The sequence below is a fragment of the Atractosteus spatula genome, chromosome 1 (assembly GCF_055471065.1).
Source record: "Atractosteus spatula isolate fAtrSpa1 chromosome 1, fAtrSpa1.hap1, whole genome shotgun sequence".
Lineage (NCBI taxonomy): Eukaryota > Metazoa > Chordata > Actinopteri > Semionotiformes > Lepisosteidae > Atractosteus > Atractosteus spatula.
The window spans coordinates 58844077-58866005 of record NC_142706.1 but is presented as its reverse complement, the minus strand read 5'-3'; the positions used below and the strand labels follow the sequence as shown (position 1 = coordinate 58866005).

At 53.5% G+C, this 21929-nt stretch overlaps 1 protein-coding gene across 1 annotated transcript; it reads right to left on the bottom strand.

The window, feature by feature from the left end:
* Positions 1-174: 174 nt before the first annotated feature.
* On the bottom strand, positions 175-21916 carry LOC148841387 (ATP-dependent 6-phosphofructokinase, muscle type-like). The gene is made up of 24 exons (XM_088912946.1): positions 21754-21916; positions 19578-19649; positions 17406-17504; positions 14962-15035; positions 14515-14592; positions 12177-12366; positions 11272-11437; positions 11061-11105; positions 10445-10553; positions 8386-8481; positions 8219-8311; positions 7990-8115; positions 7331-7395; positions 7085-7148; positions 4010-4156; positions 3845-3915; positions 3662-3749; positions 3138-3290; positions 2485-2649; positions 1965-2026; positions 1705-1816; positions 1497-1596; positions 1294-1399; positions 175-897 (listed from the first exon to the last, which is right to left on the bottom strand). The coding sequence occupies exons 1-24, from the start codon at positions 21881-21883 to the stop codon at positions 750-752; spliced, it is 2559 nt and encodes an 852-aa protein (XP_088769072.1). The 5' UTR covers positions 21884-21916; the 3' UTR covers positions 175-749.
* Positions 21917-21929: the final 13 nt, after the last annotated feature.

Below are 21929 nucleotides of genomic sequence, written 5' to 3'. Positions count from 1 at the left end.
ATCACACTCAACCCCTCACACCCATCATCAGGGTTTCAGACTGGCTGGCGTCTCGGACAAGGGTGGTCAGGAATTGGCTTCATGGGTAAAACCAAACTCTAATCCCTTGACCGACTCATTTCATACACAGATGAAGGGACACGGACAAGTAAAAAATGACCACAGGCAACATACTAGTCATTAGGAGGTCATATTTAATGTGCTCCATCACAGCAGAGCATAGTCCTTGGTAAGAGAATACAAAGTTAACTAGCAAGCTCTATCTCACACAACTGGCACAGAGGAAAAAACGAGAGAGACAGAGAGAGAGAGAGAGAGAGAGAGAGAGAGAGAGAGAGAGAGAGAGAGAGAGAGAGAGAAGACGGAATAAGACAGAGAGCAGAGAGGACATCGCTCAGGCCAACCCTGACCTGAGCAGTCAAACCAAGAAGCAGCACAGACTCTGGGTCAGTTACGGGCTCCAGGATGTCACAGCTGGGAGAGAGCCACGAAAGATCGCAGCTACGGCTGGGCGCCCCCAACCCTGGTTCTGCCAGGCACTCGTTTCAATAACGAGCTCAGTTAACGATCTGGTTTGGAGACCCCTGCAGAGAGCTGCAGGGGCTCCCAAGGCCCAGGGCTGGAGACAGACCAGAGTAATCGAGCCAAGAGCTCAACGGGGCTCGCATGTACAAGGAAACAGCCGTCTCCCGCCCCCCCCCCCTCTGTCCAGGATCCTGCCCCCGTCCCAACATCCCCCAACACAGACTTCACTGGCCCTTCTCCACCACCCCCCTCTTCCGGATCACATGCTCCAGATGAGCCTTTTCCGAGGTGTCCAGGGTGATCCGGTATTTCGCCAGGATCTTCAGGATGGGCCTTAGCTTCAACCACCACTGCTCCTTAGGGATACGATGCCTGGGAAAAGGGGGAGAGAGGAGGAGGTAAGAACGGTTGGACCCCCAAGACTGAATTTAAGGAAAGGGTGATGGAATGAGGGCAGGAGGGTGGTGCAGGTTAGCACTGCTGCCTCCCATCACTGGTGCCCTGGGTTCAATGGCGGCCATGGGGTGCTGTCTGTGTGGAGTTTGCATGTTCTCCTTGGGTTTGTGGAAGGTTAATTGGCCCCTGGGAAAATTGGCCCTGGTTTGAGTGTTTGTGTGTCTATGTTTCCTGTGATAGACTGGTCTCCCATCCAGGGTGAACCCCACCTTGAGCCTGTTGCTCCCCCGTGACCCCAAGTCGGAAGCAGTTCGGAAATGAATGAATGGATAGATGGAGCTGGAAAGAGTCTGGTCGTGCAGACAAACTCACTCGAAGTCGGTTTGCTCTTTCAGCTCAGCCAGCGGCTGGAACAGGAGGGCTCTCTTCCGCATGCCCAGCACACACGCCGAGTCGGGGGTGTTGGCAAACACGCGTCCTGAGAGAGGTAGAGACAGAACTATTGAGCACAACACACACAACACACACAACACACACACCCCCGCCCCCTGAGCGAGAGCCCAGCTGCCCCTCACCATGCCTGTAGCACTCCTTCAGCTTGTCCGTCAGCCACAGCACCGACCTGGCCCCCAGCTTGGTGCCGAAGTTCCTGTCGAAAGGAGTGGGGGTCCCGCCCTGGCAGGGGGAGAAAGAGAACAGCGTGATCACGTGGCTCCCTCCCGGCGGCACCCCCCCCGGCCCCCCCCCCCCCAGCTCGGTGCCACCCGGTGGGCCGGCGCAGACCTGCTGCATGTGTCCCAGGACGTTCTTGCGGCAGTCGAAGGTGCCCTTGCCCTCCTCGGAGTACAGGTTGAAGATGAAGTCGGTGGTGTAGTTCGAGTTGCACTTCTCGTTTCTGCAGACAGGGGGAGCAACAGGGCATCAGCCCAGCACGGCCTTGGCAGGTCAGTAGTAAGTCTTAGAGCTGAACCAGCACGTCCCATCTCACCCAGGGGTTTGGTTATGGCAAAGCACAATAAGTGCACACAAACGGACATCTGTACCTGAGGATCAGGCCTCTCTTGACTGTGGTCTTCATCTTCTGCACCAGGTGCTCCACATTCGTCTGCCAAACAAGACAGCGGCAAGTCACACACAGACCAGGCAGAGTGCGGGGGGCATGCCACCAGTTCAGGGGCTGCAGGTTCAAATCTCAGCCCTCGATTTCTTCACGGAAGCCTTTGGCGCTCTGATCTCTTGCCGACATCATGGATCCAGTTATTCTAATCTCTTTTAAGGAGCTAATTAACTCAATTGTCCAATTAACAGCGGCAGAAACTCACCCAGATCAAACCACCAGGAAACGCGTACAGGATTTGAAGCTTTTCTCACAGAAGCCCTCCACCCCCAGAAAGCACTAGATAATTAAGATTCTCAACTAAGAGGCTGCCAAATTAACAATTAACTGCAGAGGCTGTTCGACTTTGGGAATTCCCCACCCAGAATTCCAAGATCGGATTTGCCCAAGACAGACAGCCGCCTCCTGAAAGAAAAGAAACGGGCGCAGGGAAGGTCGGAGCAGACCTCCAGGTCGTGGATGGTGAAGGGCTCCTCGAAGATGTAGGCCGCGTCCGCGCCCGCCGCCAGCCCTGCCATGGTCGCTAGGTAACCGCAGTACCCGCCCATGGTCTCGACCAGGAAGACACGGCGCTTGGTGCCGGCGGCCGACTGCTTGATTCGGTCACAGGTCTGGGGGAGGTGGGGTAAAGAGAGAAAGCGGGGACACGGTCACAACGGTCACCAACTGTGGGTCGCATGCTTGTGTGCCAAGGGGGCGCCATGCCAGCGTCTGGGGGGTGAATAATAAGGCCATGTGGGGAGCCCACTTTCTGGAGTGGGGGGAGTGTCCAGTCCTGGTCCTGGGGGGTGAGTGTCTCTGCAGGGTGTCCAGTCCTGGTCCTGGGGGGGTCAGTGTGTCTGCAGGGTGTCCAGTCCTGGTCCTGGGGGGTCAGTGTCTCTGCAGGGTGTCCAGGCCTGGTCCCTGGGGGGGTCAGTGTGTCTGCAGGGTGTCCGGTCCTGGTCCCTGGGGGGTCAGTGTGTCTGCAGGGTGTCCGGTCCTGGTCCTGGGGGGGGTCAGTGTGTCTGCAGGGTGTCCAGTCCTGGTCCTGGGGGGGTCAGTGTGTCTGCAGGGTGTCCAGGCCTGGTCCTGGGGGGGTCAGTGTGTCTGTAGCACTCACATTAGTGATGGTGTTGAGTGCGGTGTCCGCTCCAATGCTGAAGTCCGACCCGGGGACGTTGTTGGACACTGTGGCGGGAATGATCACGAGGGGGATGCACAGCTCCTCGTATTTCTCCCGGCCGCTCACCAGCTCCAGACCTCCAGAGAAAGCCTGGAAGGACGGGGGAAAGAGGGACAGGGAGGAATGGAAAGCCCAGTCAAGAACCTCTGGTGCCGGTACAGATCTCTTCCGACATGCGAGAGAGACTGCCGGAAGGGCCGACATTTATCCTTCCAAGACATAAGAAGGGGTATAGGACGGGAGACTGGGAGAAAGAGGAGGAGGAGATGATGCGCTTACAGTATATACAGTAAGCACAATTGAGCACTGAAAGCAGGAAGGGAAAATAATGAATGGAACTGAGGAATAAGGAGATTGGGATAGTGGGCACGAGCTCCATTCCAAATGTCTGAAAAAGAATCACGCAGATCTCTGTCACATCTGGAACCGGGGATCTGTGCCGCGCAGCCCCGCCCCCTCACCTCAAAGCCCCCGATGATGACCAGCGCGTGGATGTTGAACTTGGCGATGTTCAGGCTGATCTCCTCCAGCATCTTGCCTGGGAGGACTCTGGACAGAGCGAGACAGACCGCGACAAACAGGCTCAAAATCAACCCATCAAACCCTCCGGATGTGGAGCAGGAGGCAGAGGGCCAACACCTCACCTCTTGGTGCCCAAATTGGAGCCCCCTTTCCCCGTCCAGCCGCCCACGCCACCCCAGCCGATGGCCTCAACCTGCGAGCAGACGGAGAGGAGATTACTCGGCGCCTCTCAGGGGCGACGCCTGCCACTCCGATCGGGCCCGGCGGAGCGCAGACGGGAGCCGTACCTGTCCAGTGGCCAGCCCCTCGAAGCCGTCGTGCACCGCGAGCATGTGGTGCCCCTGGATGATGCCGATCCTGACGGCCGAACGCACTGCCGCGTTCATGCCAGCGGAGGGCGCCCCCACGTTCATGATGGCGATGTTGAAGTTGCTCTGTTTGGGAGAGAGGGCACACACAGAGAGAGACAGAGTCGGCACAGGGGGCTTCTGCATGCCTGGGGCACAAATCTGTCCTGAGGCGGGACATCCTAAATGAGATCCCATCGTTTGGTCAATCAGTTCCAGAGATCTCGTCCATAAGGCAAAGGTATCTAAGCTGACCGGAGACACACTGAGGCCAGATTTTAAATTTGATCTGAAATGGAATTCAAACAAGAAGGCACGGTGCCACAGTAGTTAGCACTGCTGCCGTACAGCGGTGGGGTCCTGGGTTCAATTATGGACCTGAGGTGCTATCTGTGTGGAGTCTGCATGTTCTCCCTGTGTTTGCATGGGTTTCCTCCAGGTGCTCCAGTTTCCACCCAGAATCCAAAGACATGCAGGCAGGTTAACTGGCTTCTGGGACTATCAACCCTGGAGTGAGAGTGTGTCTGTGTGTGAGCCCTGTGACGGACTGGCGTCCAGTCCAGGGTGTACCCTCCCTTGTGCCCACTGCTTAACAGGCTCCAGCTCCACACGATCCTGAACTGGTTAAGCTGTTAGAAAATTGATGTATGCATGGAATTCACGTGACTTCTAACCTTCATGCCTCCACCACATTTAGTAAATAAAATGCTTATAAAGAATAACTATTGGAAAACCTACAAGCTTGTGTAAATGTCAGGTTTTGACATTTTACATTTACTAATAATACTTATAGTTACTACTTAGTTTTGTTACAGTTCAGCATTCAATTCCATCATACCCAGTCAACTGGTGACAAAGCTCAGGGGATTAGGTCTGTGCAACTCTGTCTGCAACTGGCTGCTGGACTTTCTTATCGAGAGACCAAAGGTGGTGCGGATAGGCAATAATACATCAACACCACTCACCCTGAGCACTGGAACCCCACAAGGCTGCTGTGCGAGTCCAAGGTTGTACTCCCTATTTACTCACGACTGCACAGCAAGACACAGCAACAACCGCATCATTAAGTTTGCCGATGACACCACTATAATAGGACTGATCAGTGATGATGACGAGTCCACTTACATGGATGAAGTTGTACAGCTGCTTAGGTGGTGTCATAGCAATAACCTGGACTTGAACATAAAGAAAACGAAAGAGCTAATAGTGGACTTTCGGAGACACAGGCCATACACTCACAGCCCACTCAGTATTGATGGAATGGAAGTGGAAACAGTCACCAGCTTTAGGTTTTTGGGAATTCACATCTCTAAAGATCTAACCTGGACTGTGAACACTGACTCTATCATGAAGAAGGCTCAGCAGCTCCTTTATTTCTTGAGGTGCCTCAAGCGTTGGGGGATGCCAATACATGTGTTGGTGAACTTCTACCGCTGCACCATCGAGAGCGTCCTCACCAACGGGATCACCGTGTGGTACGGCAACACCTCTTCGCGAGAAAGAAAGGCACTGCAGAGAATGGTCAATGTGGCCCAGAAGATCATCGGCTGCGGTCTCACTGAGATTAAACAGCTCTATGAGGACCGCTGCCGTGGTAGAATTCTGGCCATCACAGAGGACAGTCACCACCCCGGGCATGAGCTCTTCACCCCACTGCCCTCAGGCAAGAGATATAAGAGCATACGGACACTTACCACTAGATTCTTCAATAGCTTCTATCCACAAGCAGTGAGACTGGCGAACACATTTAGCCATCCCCCTCGGACCACACCTACACCATCACCATCTACCTCATTATGATTTCTTATCTATTGCACATCTCCAGTCATTGTTTACACGTCTGTATTGTTTACATTCAAACTGTCTACATGTTTACTTGCACATTGTCTATTGTTTGTTTGTACATTGTCTTGATGCACTGTTTGCACTTTGTCTTGTTTTTTACACTTGTTTTACAATCGAGAGACTTTCTGTAAGTAAGAATTCCATTGTACCAGTACCGGTTACATATGGCAATAAAGATCAAGTTCAAGTTCAAGTTAACAGGCTTAACGTTCCACAATGTAACATTCATCATTGATCAGCTGTTCAGTCAGTCTGATCGATGATCTGTTCGATAGGGAACAAGGATTACACTGTACATTTTTGCCAAGCTATAAAGTATGCTAAATTAGCTCTCTCAGTCTGAAGGCAGGTTACACATCCCCTTCGTCTCAGTGAACAGAGTATTATGGTCATCTTATCAAAACACACATTCCCCTCTGGTATCCCAGCCTCACACCTTCATCCCACATGCCATCCAACATTGCCCCTAAATCAGGATTAAACTGCAGAAACAGCAGATGCTTTCTTGAGTTAAATGGAAAAGTTCTTATAATGAAGGCAACAAGAACGCAAAAGGCAAATGTCTTTTTTTGTTGGAAAAAAAATGTGGTTTCATTGTTGCTCCATCCATTCATTAACATCCCGTTACTCCTGGTGATTATCCCAGTGATAAAGAGGCACTAGGCACAAGGCAGGACCGCACTATGGATGGGATGTCAGTCCACCTCCGGGCACAAGCACAGACACAAGGACAAATCAGAGTCTTTAAGCAACCTAGGCTGCTCCATCTCAGTTTCTGGAGGTAAGAGAAAACCCATTCAGTCCCAGAAAGAACATGCAAACTCCAGACAGAAGGTCCCCCAGGCCAAAGACTTGTGAGACAGCAATGCCAACCAACCTGCCCTTACACTATCCACACGAGTGATGAACACATGCTATAATAAGAGAACCTGTTAGATAAAGTAGCCAGTGACAGGTGTCCAGCAAGTGGAAACATGCAGGCTAAGGCATTAGAAGAGTAGGAGCTGCTCTCATAGCTGAGGCAATCTCGCTAGCATATTGGTGCTTGTTTCTTATGGATACATTGATGCCAAACACCCAGTCAGTTTCAGAAGCTGGGCTGAAAAACACGAACAGATGCTGGGTAGGAATGATCCCACATCTACAGAGCCTGGGAGCTGCAGTTCCTACCTTCCCCTCTGGGGGGCGGATGTGAGCCAGCAGTTTGTAGGTGTTCCAGTTGTTTTCAAAGCTCCTGCAGAGAGAAGAGAAAAGATAACAGCTTGACGACACATCCCAGATTAAATTCATTGCTCAACACCGTGGACGAAGCAGAACGCTACAAGGCACAATAAATCAGGTTATCAGTTCAGCGACAGGGCAGAGCCGAGAGCGAGACTCAAGGATGCTGGGATTGGGAAGCCCCGCGCCACTCACCGTCCTCGGAGTTTGATGGCATCTTCGAAACGCCCCTCCGCCATGGCGCGCGTCACATCCTTTGTCTGGGAGATAGGGAGGGCAAGATGTCAAAGGTCAGAGGTCACTGCTGGTGGACTCGGACCTGGACAGCAGCCCTGACCTGGACAGTTGGGTTCTGGATTTATAAATTCCTACTTCCCTTCTCCTTCTGACAAGATGCTCCTTCTTCCCAAAGTCAGGGAATCACTTTATACACTACAGTTGTGAACCCAACTAAACGATACTGTTATCTGTAAGCCATTTCTTTTCTAAGCTGGGGTAAAAATCCATTATTTTTCCCAATCTCGACCTTCTTGAGAAGATGGATGTTAACCTAGCTTGCCACAAGTTCTGACACTGTGAATCCAGAGGGAATCCCTGGTCCTGTCCGGTTACAGGCAGAAGCTGGGATCTGACCTGCCACGCCTGGCCCATAACAGTTCAATCCACGTGCCAACAAAGTGACCTTGTGTCATGGGCTCCTGAAAGTCATTAGGACTGCAGCCCTTATGGACCCCCCACATGCTCAAGAAACAGCACCTTGCAGGGTGAGGGGGCGGGGCCTGTGAAGCCAAGGAAGGGGTGGGGCCATGAGGGACAGGGGCAGGGTCAGGATATAGTGAGGGGGCGGGGCTTACCACTTGCACACACTCCATCAGTGGCAGACGAACGGCCTGGTTGCCAGAAAGACTGACCACGCAGGCAGGGGTGTCTGGAGTGGCCTCCAGCAAAGCCATGACCGATTCCACTCCCATTCTGCTGCCCTGGGAGAGAGAGAGAGGTTACAGCCAATCACCCATAAGCCTTATGAGAGGGGGCGGGGGGGTGAAGAGGAGGAGGAGGAGGAGGAGGAGGAGCCATCAGTACCAGAATGCGGTCGAAGGCAGAAGGGGTGCCCCCTCGCTGGACGTGGCCCAAGATTGTGACCCGAGTGTCATAGCCGAGCCGTTTCACCACCAGCTGGAAAGAGAGGGGGAGTTAAATAACGCAACCTCGCGGGGTGACAGGTCGGAGAGACTGAAGGCCACACTCACATTCTTGACACACTCAGAGGTGATGGGCTTGCCGGTCTTGTCAATGGCGCCTTCAGCCACGATGATCACGTTCAGCCGTGAGCCCCTGCCTCGCGTCTGGGAGAGAGACGACAGTCAGGGATGAAAGTGTGCAGTGATGATGGGTTCAGACAAGATGGCAGATCTGGTCTGAACTACATTACCCAGAAAGCTATGAAATGGGGCAGGAATTGACCCTCCACCCTTAGTTACCTGACCAATTGGAAGAAGACAAATTGTTTGAATGACAGTGAAACAACAGGAAGTGGAGGCTTCCAGTGGCTGTTGACCTCTGCTGTGCTCGAAGAGAGCAGAGGCTCAGTTATGTGTTGAACCACAGGGAGAAGGCAAATTGGGAGCTGACCGACGAGAACATGGACTTGGTACAATTAACTTTTTGGAACCAATTCAGAGAGCACCTCACTTTGGATGCTGGCCAGCAGCTTAGCTGAATTTAAAGAGAAGACATGGAGTGTGGAGTATTGTAACTAAAAAGTGTCGTTGGAGTTCAAAGAAGAGCTTCGGTTTTGTTTTACTACACTGAATAAATAAGGAGCAGTTTTAAATGTGGCTGTGTCCGTGTCCGTTTCCTGAGACCCACTTATTAAAACATACCTGCAACCACACCGCAACCCTGGCTCCGTCACGGCTGGTTTAGAAACAGCACTATCTAACCCCATGCCTGTGCATCTCTGAGAACCCCTTGCTTTCATGACTCAAAGCCCAAGAGATTTTTCTAGCATCACTGCTGAATTACAGTGTTGACAAATCAATAAAAATTAAGACACAACAAAAACATAATATTTTTTGAGAGCCTCACTCTGTTGCCCAGTCTGTGACGGGAGAGACACACTGGGCTGCAGCTCTATTGACTGGTAGCCGTCCTAATTCTGGCAGGTGTGGGAATACTGGGATCAGATTCATTACTTTACATTTGTAAAGAAGAATGTTTGTCTTCCCTATAGCTAGTGGTCAAAGCTCATATCATTTGCTGTTCGCATTTGGAAAATGTACATCACAAAAAGACTAAAGACAGTAAGTTTCAATGTAAGTGCTTGTTTAGCTGAAACAGAAAATCAAAAGAGGATTTTAGGCGATTTACTCTGGTTCATCATAATAAGGGATGAACACTCAACACACAGGATAAAAAGGCAGGGAAGAAAGGAGAAGGGGAGAGGAAAAAAAAAGGAGAGAGAGAAGGTAGAGAGACAGAAGAATCACCATCACCTTTCCTTCTCTAGGCTTGTGCCAGGCGTAAAGACCTTGTTTTGATCAATCTAGACCAGACTGTGGCTGAGGAGTCAGGGGTCCAGAGCTGCAAGGCAGCGATTCTGTCCACTACACCACTGTGCCATGCTCCTGTCCTTTTCATTTTGAGAAAATCTGAACTCTTATTGTGAAATCCTCAGGCTAAAAATGTTATTAGTATGCAGCGCATTGCAGAATAGGGAAGCTTTGGGCATCAGTGTTGTAGGAAGGGGGGTTTAGTGCTGGGTCAATTTCTTTTATTTAGGATGCAGGTTGTTCCTCCTGCTGGCCTGTTTAGGTGTTGTGTAGGATATCAGGTTACAGGGTTAGCAGTCTTGGTTTCGGGGGCTGTAGAATTTAATATATCTCTGAGATATTGTTTTTATATGTAAGGTAGGTGTTATATGTTGTGTGTTACAAAAGTAAACAGTCTATGTTACTGTTTTTTTAAATATACCTATGGCTCAGGTACATTTTTCAGGTCTTTATTTATGTTTAATTTTTAATAATTTTATTTCCAGCTTTCCCCAATTTTATAACTGCATATTTCTTTAAGAGGGGACTTGGCAATATGGGGATATATATTCTCTACATTAGCAGCTCAAGAATATAGTGCAAGAAGCAAATGAGCACTTTTGCACACTCCGTAGAAAGCAGGTGCAGTGTGAGAGCAGCAGGCAGTGAAGGTGCAAACTTTTGCACACCCAGTAGAAAGGGGGTGCAGTGTGAGAGCAGAGAAGGTGCAAACTTTTGCACACTCAGTAGAAAGCAGGTGGGAGAAGTCTCGACGCACCTCGCTCAGCCTCCTGCACAGGTGATCCTCCCAGTTATCCTCAGGGGGCATCTCGGGGATGAAGACCCAGTCAGCCCCACAGGCCAGAGCTGTCACCAGGGCCAGGTACCTGACGCACAGACAGAGACTTCCCTAGAGCAGGCTCACTCCAAGTCAGGGTTTCCCAACTGGAAAAGTCTCCACGACTACGCTAAGGCAAGCAGTCTCTTTTACTGGAACAGTCACCAACCAGCTAGGAATAACAGCACCATGGGTAACTTATCCTCCTGGAAGATGCTGGTGTTCACTCCTCCTTGGGTCTTAATTACATTAGACCCATCTGGATCATAAGTCCACCACCCAGCCACTTTCTGAAGCCAATTAACTTGCCAGCATGTCTTTGGACTGTGAAGCACCCAGAGGAAACCCATGTGAAAACATGGATCATAACTCAGTTCACCCCATTCACTCTTTAGCTCCTAATCTGTTGCCAGGTGTAAATCCTGCAGGCCTCCAAGGGGCTCTGAGGACTACAGGTTCTTAATCTTCACCTGGACATTCAAAACCACTTTCAGGCACACAATGAGAGCATCGTATAACAAACGTTTAAAAGCGATCCGTCATCACGATGACTCACCCGCAATGTCTCCCCATCACTTCCAACACGAACGTCCTCTGGTGGCTGAGAGCAAAGACAGAAAGACCTGATCAATCAACCGAGCTGTCAGGCAGCCAATGAACCGACGACTAACGGACAGCTCGGAAAGCCCTGCGGTTCATCCATTTGACCCATGCAGCTTCCCACGACTTCACCGAGCTCGTGTATCGGATCCGACCGCCAACCCCACCTCTGCGCCGTTGTGGTGATGGCGTCCACCACCTCCATGATCCGGTGCAGCGCGGAGTCGGTGCCGATGGTCATGTCGGTGCCACAGAAGTCGTTGTCGATGGAGCCCACCATGCCCACGATGTTGAGGTGGGAGGAGCGCCTGGCCTCTTCCGCAGTGATCCTGCCTGGGAGGGAGGGACAGCAACAGGGAATGAGGTGGGATTGTGGGACGGGAGGATGCCGTACTAAGCCGCCAAAGGGGAATTTTTGATGGACTAGGGACTCCGTGCTGGAGTGCGAGAGGATACTACAAGGGGAGAATGAGTGGGAGTTCATCATAAACATTTTAAAAAGGTTTCAATGACCAGCAGCAGGGCATCCCGAGCTTGTAAAGCTGCTTATTCGAGTGCAGGCAGATCTCTGTGGTCGCAGGTTCGAACCTGGGCTCTGTCACAAACCCACTGTGTCAGGTTTCCCCAAGCAGTGGTGCACAGAGGAGAGGATGAGATTAGTTGGCCAGGACCATCTCGGCTCTCAGCGACCCCTGTACTCCTGGGCACTGGCAGGCATGCAGTAGTGTCAGTGAGGGACGCGCCTCTGCTCCAATCAGTGAGCTGATCCTCCAGCAGGGGGACGTGCCGCCTGTGACATGTGACTCAGAGGTGGGTGGAGTCAGAATGTCTGCACTTCCTCTTCCTCCCCTGGGTGAGGCCACAGGGGTTGTAGTGTTGAGCCACGATATGGAAAAAATGCCTAATCCTTCATTCCAAACCGAGTGAAGAACAAAAGTAACAGGGGACTCTAATAAAAATGACAAAAGCCCCAGGAGAGGGCTGGTGCTGGACCGGGATCAGGAATGTCATGAACTATGCGGGTCCAGGTGTCCCAGGCCAGCACGTGCCACCCCAGGCTGCGGGCACTCACCTGTCTTCACCAGGTCGGCCAGCAGCTCGCTCCACTCCGTGCGGAACTGGTTGGCTCCGGTGAGGCTGCCGTCGCCCCCGATGACGCACAGGTTGGTGATGCCCAGCTTCACCAGGTTACAGGCGGCCTTGGTGCGGCCCTCTCGGGCGCGAAAGTCCTGGCACCGGGCGCTGCCGATGACCGTGCCGCCCTGCAGCGGGGTAGAGGGGGAGAGGGCGTGAACCGACTAGATCTGGAGAAAAACAAGCGCGTGAGGGAGCGATTGCGTTCCGGGGCTCAACCACTGGAGGCCTTGGCTCCGATCGCAGTACTGCAGGCCAGCGCAGGGGGGTTCCCCAATTCTAGCCCATCCCCTGATTCCCTCCACATTCTGGGCTGTGGGCACTAGCCGACTGTGACTGGGATCGAACTGGCCAGATCATCTGGCCAGTGTATCCCTTGCTCCAGGCTCAACAGCGCCCCCTGGTGCAGACCACCCCAGTCTCTCCTCCACTGCCTCAGCCCTGCTGCCGACATAGTGGGTACCAGTGCAGATGAAAGCCAACGAGCGTGAACACGCCAACTGGGCGCACTTACAGCTTCCTGCACCAGTACAAGGAATACTGGTTACCACATCCATTTTGTAACTGCTTTATCCAACATGGCAGGGGAGCTGGAGCCCAACCCAGCAAGCAACAGGTGCAAGACCAAATACTCCCAGGATGGGACACCAATGCATCAGAGGGCATCAGTGCATACAAACTCCACACAGATAGCACTCCAGGAACCCGAGAGCTGTGAGGGAGCAACGTTAAGGACTGCGGCACTGTGCCGCCCAGGAGTGAGTATTAATACTTCTCTTGTGGTCACCATTGCACCCTGGCATTCTCACATGACTCCTGGATCCCTCCCCCCCACCAACACAGAGGAGGTTGGGTTACAGAAACCCAGAGCCCAAGGTCAGTGTGCAAAGGTCAGAGGGTGACGGCCGGTGAAAGAGATACCTCTTCACCCTGGGGTAACCATGTGCGGTTTTCTATTTGAACTGGGTGACCCAGAAAGGTTTGGAATGCTGGAAACAGCCACCAGGAAAACAAGCTCTGGTCCTCAAGGGCCACAGGACCCCTATCAGGTAAATACAGGGACAATTCAGGACCCAGTTCACTCCCCCCACTGGGTCACAGCTAGCCCAAGAGCAGCCGAGGGACCAGGCTCCCCAGTACTTCAGTGTTGGGGTGCACAAGATGTGTGCATCCAAAGGGCACCCCCATTAGCACAAGAACAAAGTGGTCCCACTAAGAGAACTCCTGAAAGACAAAGTGGGAACATCCCAACAACAGACAGAGGTTCATATTTGCACTAAGACTGCTTGTCTGGGGTCTAATTTTCACGCTGTGTGGAGCTTCATTCTGGAGGAGAAGAGAATGGTGAATCAGTACCACTCTCTCCGCATCACAGAGAGTCTTACTCAGGGACAGGGGCACAACTGTGTGCAGAGTTTTACTCCTCCCGGGATTCTGCAGTGTTTTCTCAGCCCAGCCCCGCATACAGACAGACCTGGTGTGCAAAGATGAACTCGTGAATCGGTTAGAAAGGAGCTGTAGTAGTCTCAGCTCTTGTGCTAAATCAGCAGGTTACCGACTGAAGAGAACAACATTGACAGCTTCTCCTAGCTCTGCAGACACACTGACCTTCCCCCCCAGGACCTGGACTGGACACCCCGCAGACATACTGACCCCCCCAGGACCAGGACTGGACACCCCGCAGACACACTGAACCCCCCAGGACCAGGACTGGACACCCTGCAGACACACTGACCCCCCCAGGACTGGACACCCTGCAGACACACTGACCCCCCAGGACCAGGACTGGACACCCTGCAGACACACTGACCCCCCCAGGACCAGGACTGGACACCCCGCAGACACACTGAACCCCCCAGGACCAGGACTGGACACCCTGCAGACACACTGACCCCCCCAGGACCAGGACTGGACACCCTGCAGACACACTGACCCCCCCAGGACCAGGACTGGACACCCTGCAGACACACTGACCCCCCAGGACCAGGACTGGAGACCCCACTCTTAGTCTCTTAATATTCTTTGATTTTTTTGTTGTTTTTCTTCAAAGAAAAAGCCCTCTTTTAATTCAAATGTGAAGTTCGGTCCATTAGGTGTTCTGTGCACGTTACTTGGAATCGGCACAAGCACAAATAAGGCAGTGTTTTCCCACCGCAAGGAGCTGCTCTCGTCTATGCGTTTCCCTTCAGTGATTAGCTGCACCAGTTAAGGAACCGGCAGGAGCAGTTGTGCGTGTGGGGAGCCTGTGTCCCGCAGGTGTCACCCCTGAGCCTCACCAGCTGCAGCATCATGGACACGCTCTCCCAAGTGGCTAAGCGAATGTTGTCCCCTCCATCCACCAGGCCCTGGTAACCCTGCGGACGAGACAAGGAACAGAGACACCTCCCATAAAGACGCTATAAATAGACGTGTTGATATGTGGCATGTGATTTCTTAAGCACACAAATGGAAACTGTGTGGGAGTACATTTAAAACCAAGGACACGTGGCACTTTACATCAAGGGTGGCGGTAGAATGGAACAAGCTACCCAGCCACGTAGATGAAGCCGAAAGCCTGGTTTACGTCAAGTAGATCCTCAGCCCAATTAGCTACTAACAACCCAACAGCCCAGAGGGGCTGAACGGCTCCTTTCACTGGCGACCTCTCCTGTGATCTTGCCATGTCGTTTTAAGATGGGTGATGAACGAGGGCCCAGCAGGCCTGCTCCGAGCGGGACACTGACCTCGTGCACGAAGAACACCTTGGCTCCGCAGTAGATGCCGACTCGAACTGCGGCGCGCACGGCGGCGTTCATCCCTGGGAAAAAAAAGGAGGAGCTGGGGGGGTCAGACTGGAAGCCTGCCACTCGGAAGAGCTGAAATATTTTTTTAATCAAAATATACTTTATTTCCATAACTACAGCTCACAAAAGAAACATCCTCACAAATTGGTAAACTTCGCATGCAATGAAAAGCGCTCCAGTCAGCGGCGATTGTCCATGATCAATCTGTGCGATTGGATGATGGGACTGGATTGGCGCCATTACAGAGTCCCTCCCAGCCCTACCACTTGCGTTCGCCCATCAGTCCCTGTACAGGGCCCACAGTCCTTCCCAGCGCTCCCTCGCCGTGGGGAAACCCCATTTGGCGACGTCGCGCTTCACCCTCTTTCTGAGGTCCGCCAGGCTCAGAATCGACTCGGAATACCTCGAGCATACATCTTCTCCATCCCTTCCCAGATCATCCCCCTCTCCGACTCCAGGGCTCCACGCTCTTTTCTGACAAGAGCCGTCAGTTTAGGCCGTTCCCCTGCCCCGCTGCTGTAACCCCACCCCTCAACTGTCTTAAGGGAGGTCCCCCAGAGTGCCCCCCCGCCAAACCCCCAAGTCATTCACGAGCAGTGAGAGGGCAGGGGTCCTGACTCATTTCCGCAGTTCCTGCTCTGGTGTTCCAGAGATTGGGATTGGGAATTAGGGGTGGGATTCCACGCAGCCGCACTGCAGCCAGCGCAGGGCGAGGCGACTGTCGTGCTGTCCCATCATGCACTGTGCAGCTGGAGCCCGCGTGTTTGGGGCACCACGGGGAAGGTTTGTTCGCCTCTATTGTCACACGAGCACACCAGCACACCACAATCCCGTGCCCTGGGCCCCACGTCTCCCTGTCCCCCAGCGCCCTCCGAGAGGGACCTCGGTAAAGGCCACGCGCCTGGGTTGTATTACAGCTGCTGCCCCCACCCCCCCCAGTCAGTGATAGTGACTCCTGTTTCAAGATCAAGAGCAGCTGAGCTCTTAGAACAACCAACCCCCCCCCCTCCGCCCTCCACAGCACTGCCTCATACCACGGAAAGGTCACAGCAGCTAAACTTAGAGCAGCGGAACAGACTGGGAGGTCGGGAAACACAGCAGGAAAGGGCAAAGAAAAATCCAGTTTCCCGACAAATGAACACCACACCCTCCCCTCCGCCCTGCTCCACGCCGGAGATCTCTGCCTAAACCAGAAAAACGACAGCATGGAGGATAAAGGTCAAAGGTTGTCGTGCCACAGTGCATCCCCGGTGCTCGGACCCCGAATCCCTGATCGCAGCACCAAACACCTGTACAGCCAGCGATCTCGTTTCTGCAGCAGGCGACACTCAGAGATCACTGCTCTGCCCTGGCAGGGAACGTCAAGACACAAACGCTGCTACATATCCCGTTATCCCAGGGACCGTGATCCGGCGATCCCTGGTACGTAGCCGAGCAGGGACCCTAGCGCTGCTGCCGACAACAGCACCAGCCATGAGAAAGAAACTCAGGATGCCTCTTGCGTATATAGCACCTTGCGACTCGAATCTTTACAGAGTCCTGGCTGACACAGGCAGACACCAAGACTCCCGTCAAGAGCTTCTTGACCCTGATCTGCAGAACCCCCTAGTCTCCTAGATTCAGACCAATTAAGTAATTAAGAACTATTAGTTAACTGGACCGTTACATTTTCTAGACTGAATCACTAAAAATCCCACCATCCCTGCAGAAAGTCAATAATGACTGAAACCTCTTAAGAGCCATAAGTAATTGTAAAGGTCTAATTAGACAAGACTTTCAATTGATTAGCAGAGAGCTACTCTATGATATTAAAGTTGTTCAAAAAGAGTAAGAGAGCCAGAAGAGACTGGGGTCATGATGCCCCACTTCATCCCCGACTAAGACAAGAGTGCACCTCAAGTGCTCTTTTCCCAGCGCTCACAAGCCTACAAGACCAAGCCCACAGGGGAAGACAGACCACGAAACGTGTGGGCTCACACTGCTGCACACTCGCATGCAGAAGAGTGCTGTTAGCAACAGTCCTGAGGGAGGGGGGCAGGACTGGATCCTGGCTTTCGCTCCGTTCCTTAATGGATCCGATTAGTGATGTTTTTTAAGCAGGTTAGCGAAAAGAGCCGAAGAGCTCGGCATCAGTCAGCCTTCTGATGAAGAGGATTAAACCCACAGAACAGTCTGCAGCTGGACTAGACAGGCAGTGGAGTGAAGGAGACAGATCACACAGAGGAGATGATGTCTGAACACACTACTGGACAGAGAGGGACAGACACGAACGCACAGGAGAAGAGATCTACACAGCTAGCTGGGACAATGCAATGCACAGACCTACAGTCGCCATCAGTCTGGCAGAAGGCAGTATTCGGGGACCCCCATGCCCCCCCACTGACCTTGCGCGTCTCCCCCCGAGGTCAGCACGGCGATGGCCTTGCCCTCCCCCATCCTGGTGGGGTCCACGGCGCTGGGGCTGGTCATGGCGGAGTCCGCACCTGGGCGACGCAGGAAGGAAAGGAAAAGAGAGAGAGAGTGGCGGACGAGCCCCTCTCCGATCAGCTCTCTCCGGCAGAGTGGAGGACTGAGTCTCCTGGCAGACAGGGGTATCGCTTTCGAGAGCACGCACACACACACACACCCACTACCACCCCCCCCGTCCCCCGCCTCTCACACTTACTGAGCTATATATAGCGCCCGGCCCTCCCTGGCTCCGCTAGAGCCGGACTACTGCTTCACTGCTCCCGTTTTACACCCTGACTGCTTCCCCCAGCACGCAGGCTCCACACAGACAGGACAGGAGCGCGGCCCGTGACCGGCCGCAGGCACTCCCAGCTTCCCGCCGCCTATCCTCGGAGTCCTCAATCTTCCCCGTCGCACGGAACCCGGGATAAAGGGGTCCAGTTAGGATTGTTCTAACCGGAGCACTTTCCCATCTCCGCAGGGAGAAGAAGTGACGGGGACTTGGAAAAACTCCCGAATCACAATAAGGAACGTTTGAGATTTTAGATACAAATCCACCACACACCCACCCAACTGAGAGATCGATCATTTCTTCCCACATATGTAAAAAGAAGAGACGCGTTGTTGCTTTTTACGAGCAACACGGCTACAATTGAGATATCACACATACTTTCACTACATGAGGAATCCACCACTACCAAAGTCATTAAAAACATCCCGAAATTTAACCAGAAGTGTCCAGTAAGAACACATTTTCATTTACAATGCTGATGATGAGCCACAGGGTAATGACTGGAGAAATATCGCTTTGCTCAGTAGTGCAACAGCTGTGCCTCACCTGGGATTTGAGCCCACAACCCCTCTGTGCCACAGCCCAGAACCCCATCCAGTGCTCCAGGCTGCTGCTCCCAACGCCGTGGAGACCTGTGAACTGCAGGAACAGCTGGGACAGACCGTGGCCTGAGGGATTCCTCAGGGATCTGATCTATCCGCAGCCCAATCCCATCCCATTCCTGCAGCAGGACGGACCTCAGCTGGGTGGTGAGGAGGGAGGTGGTGTGTGGGTGTGTGGGATTGCATTTTATGTTCCACTGTTTTCAACCAGATTGAGATTTCTGGTCAGGATATTTGGCCAGGACACCGGAGTTACATCCCTACTCTTTTCGAGAAAGGCCCTGGGATTTTTAATGACCACAGAGAGTCAGAATCTCCGTTTTACTTCTCATCTGAACGAGGGAGCCATTTGACTTGTGTGGGGGGGAGACAGGGATCCTAGTGTTTTGGCCAGTGATTGAGTGATCAAACAAATACCGAGAAATACAGTTTCCCTGTTTTGAACTGGCATCACCAGCTGCAGGACTCCTGATAAAAGATCATGAGTCCCATGAACTTATTTCTACATGAGGTTCCCATCTGCCCAAATTTACAATCATTTCCCATCAGATGGTGGGGAGCCCGGCAGCAGGCAAAGCCTGGAGTGGATCAGCCTGCTGTGCAATGGGAGGCCGGGTCAGTCCCCTGGGTGACAGGCAGGCCGACCCCTGTGCAGACGGGCCCTGTGAAGGTGCCCCCGTATAAACCGCACAATGAAACGCCCCACTGCCTTGGCTAGTGTGCCGTTGGGCCAGCTTGTGCCGGTTTGTGCTGTTGACGGGCGTGTTCGAGCTGCTCTTGTTCCCGAGATATAGCGCCTTAGATCTTCGGGGTGCGACGTCACTCACCTCCCCCTACAGAGGCGATAAGAGTCACGCCATGTGCCCAAAAAGACGGCACTGTATCCCGGGAAAGAAAGCACCTCGGATTTTACTTTCAAATACACACAACAGCAAACCACAGACGAAGCACAAACGAACGAGCCCGGTTCGGTTCTCCTGCGCGGTTCTGGGGAGGCGGGCGAATGACGTCACATCCCCGACGAAATAAGACGCTATATCTCGGGAAAGAAAGCAGCACAAACGCTACTTTAAACGGCACAGACCGGTACAAACGAATGCACCGGGTTTCAGTGTTTGTCCTGTTTGCAGGCGGGGGTGGGGGGCAACTTCCTGGAGCTACCCGGACCGCCGGGGCGGCTGTGACGTCACTAGTCAGAAAGCGAAGCCGCTCACAGGTTTCGTGGCCGGAGACGGAGTCGCTGGAGCCTTCATCAGTGGAGTCATCTTCAGAGGACGAGTACAGCCCTGCACAGACACACAGACAGAGAGCGAGACAGGGCCATAATCAAGGGGTTCACAGCGTGCGAAAGGCGCGACTCCCCGAGACATCGCTCGCATTCTCTCAACTCACGGTTACAGCCTTCAGGTCACTTCGTTACGTTATCATTAATCCTATTGTTAAGTTTTCCATAACTTCTGTGAACTCGCCGTCAGCAAAAATAAGCCCTTTATCATTAGCTTCTGTGCTGCACAGGGCGTTCTCACGAAGCTGCGAGACTTCAGACCCGTAGGACCTGGAAAAAACGAGCAGCTGCGCAGATGCCTGCAGATCTGCGAGAAATCTGCGCAACAACGGAGCGCCATCACCACAAGCATCGTCATTTCCGCAGACATGCGCACACTCCTAGACTGTGCAAAACCAGAATCTCTCTCGCACCTGTACCGCAAATCTGCATTCGGGTGCGAGGATTCATAGCATCAGGGAGAGTAAAGAGGCTGAAAAGCCGATTTGAGAGTGACAGAAGTACACGGTCAATCCCTGACCTGCGTGGCCGAACCGATTGTAACACAGACACCCACCTTTATGGAGGCGCTTTGACGCCCGATAATAGACGTGCGCGGGGTCTCTTCTGCGTGGAGACACAGCCGTGTCCTCGAGGAGGGAACTCGACAGGTTACGTGACTCGCAGTTACACATCGTTTCCTAAACCGGCCCGCGGTGCGTGCTCTTTCACGCAAAATCACCGACGACGTCAACAACACGTCGGAACGACACTGCTGTCGGAGTTCCGGGAGCACCGCAAGAGCCCGGCTGCAGCCTGCGGTCCGAGCGTCAATCCGGTCCTCCTCTGCGCCCCTCGCTTTATTCAATTAAACTCCAATCGCCCCTCCTCCCTGACGCCATATTTGAGGACGGCTCGCTTGGTGACGTCAGCCCTTCTCAAGCTGACGTCACGTCACCACTTCCTCCCTGACGCGATTTGATTCTGGTTAACGACACGAACAGCCTGAATAGATGATTTTCAGCTACACAGAATGCCTTTTTGCTTAAGTAAGCTCTTAATACCAGGTCTCAAACAGAAGTGGAAAGTTGTGGAATATGTTGAACGGAAATGGGACGTTAAGATATTGAACAGTGGATTTTATCATCCTGTTGCCTCAGCCTGAGCCCAGACTGGGGGAGACGCCTGTCAAGTACACTGGGCTGTTAATTCCACTGAGCAGTTAATGTTCTGTTAATTGAGTGGTTTTACAGTAAACTGACAGACACTGGAGCTGGAGATTTGATGGAAACTGGTGTGTGAAACACGGGGCCGTGCAGTAACATGAGTCTGTGCAGCTCTGACTCCTGGATAACTTCCTCCCTCTTCACAGACCCAGGAGCCAAGTCCACCCCACCTCCCCCCCCTCACCCCCCTCCTCCTACTCCCCCACCCCCAAATCACCCCAATCACCCCCCTCCTCCTACTCCCCCACCCCCAACTCACCCCACTCCCCCCCCTCACCCCCCTCCTCCTACTCCCCCACCCCCAACTCACCCCAATCACCCCCCTCCTCCTACTCCCCCACCCCCAACTCACCCCAATCACACCCCCTCCTCCTACTCCCCCACCCCAACTCACCCCAATCACCCCCCTCCTCCTACTCCCCCACCCCCAACTCACCCCACTCACCCCCCTCACCCCCCTCCTCCTACTCCCCCACCCCCAACTCACCCCACTCACCCCCCTCCTCTTACTCCCCCACCCCCAACTCACCCCAATCACCCCCCTCCTCCTACTCCCCCACCCCCAACTCACCTCAATCACCCCCCTCCTCCTACTCCCCCACCCCAACTCACCCCACTCACCCCCCTCCTCCTACTCCCCCACCCCCAACTCACCCCACTCCCCCCCTCCTCCTACTCCCCCACCCCAACTCACCCCAATCACCCCCCTCCTCCTACTCCCCCACCCCAACTCACCCCCCTTCCCCTACACCACCACTTCCCACAGCTCACCCCACCTCAACCTCATCCCCCCCATGTCCAGACCCTGTGCCACATGTCAGGCAGACAGGAAGTGCTGAGTCACCGCAGGTCAGAGCTACAGAATAACCACACCCCCCGGCCCCCCGGCCCCCTGCCCACCTTCACCAGGCGGCCTCCTCCTCCTCCTCCTCCGCAGCGCCCTCCGCAGGTGCAGCAGGCCCCAGCACATGGCGGCCGCCAGGCCCGTGGAGACCAGGAGCTTGGCCACCAGGACGCACAGCTCCCACATCCCGCCGTGCCCGCAGTCGTCCCGCGGCCCGGCTCCCTGGGTATTT

Bases quoted from the DNA above. Each gene is read 5' to 3' on its own strand.
- LOC148841387 (XM_088912946.1), bottom strand. From the start codon at position 21,883: ATGTGGGAGCTGTGCGTCCTGGTGGCCAAGCTCCTGGTCTCCACGGGC. The intron at 7,396-7,989 runs GTAAGCCCCGCC...CCTATCTCCCAG, and splicing joins TGATGGAGTGTGTGCAAGTG to ACAAAGGATGTGACGCGCGC. The intron at 898-1,293 runs GTGAGTTTGTCT...CCCTTTTCCCAG, and splicing joins AAAGAGCAAACCGACTTCGA to GCATCGTATCCCTAAGGAGC.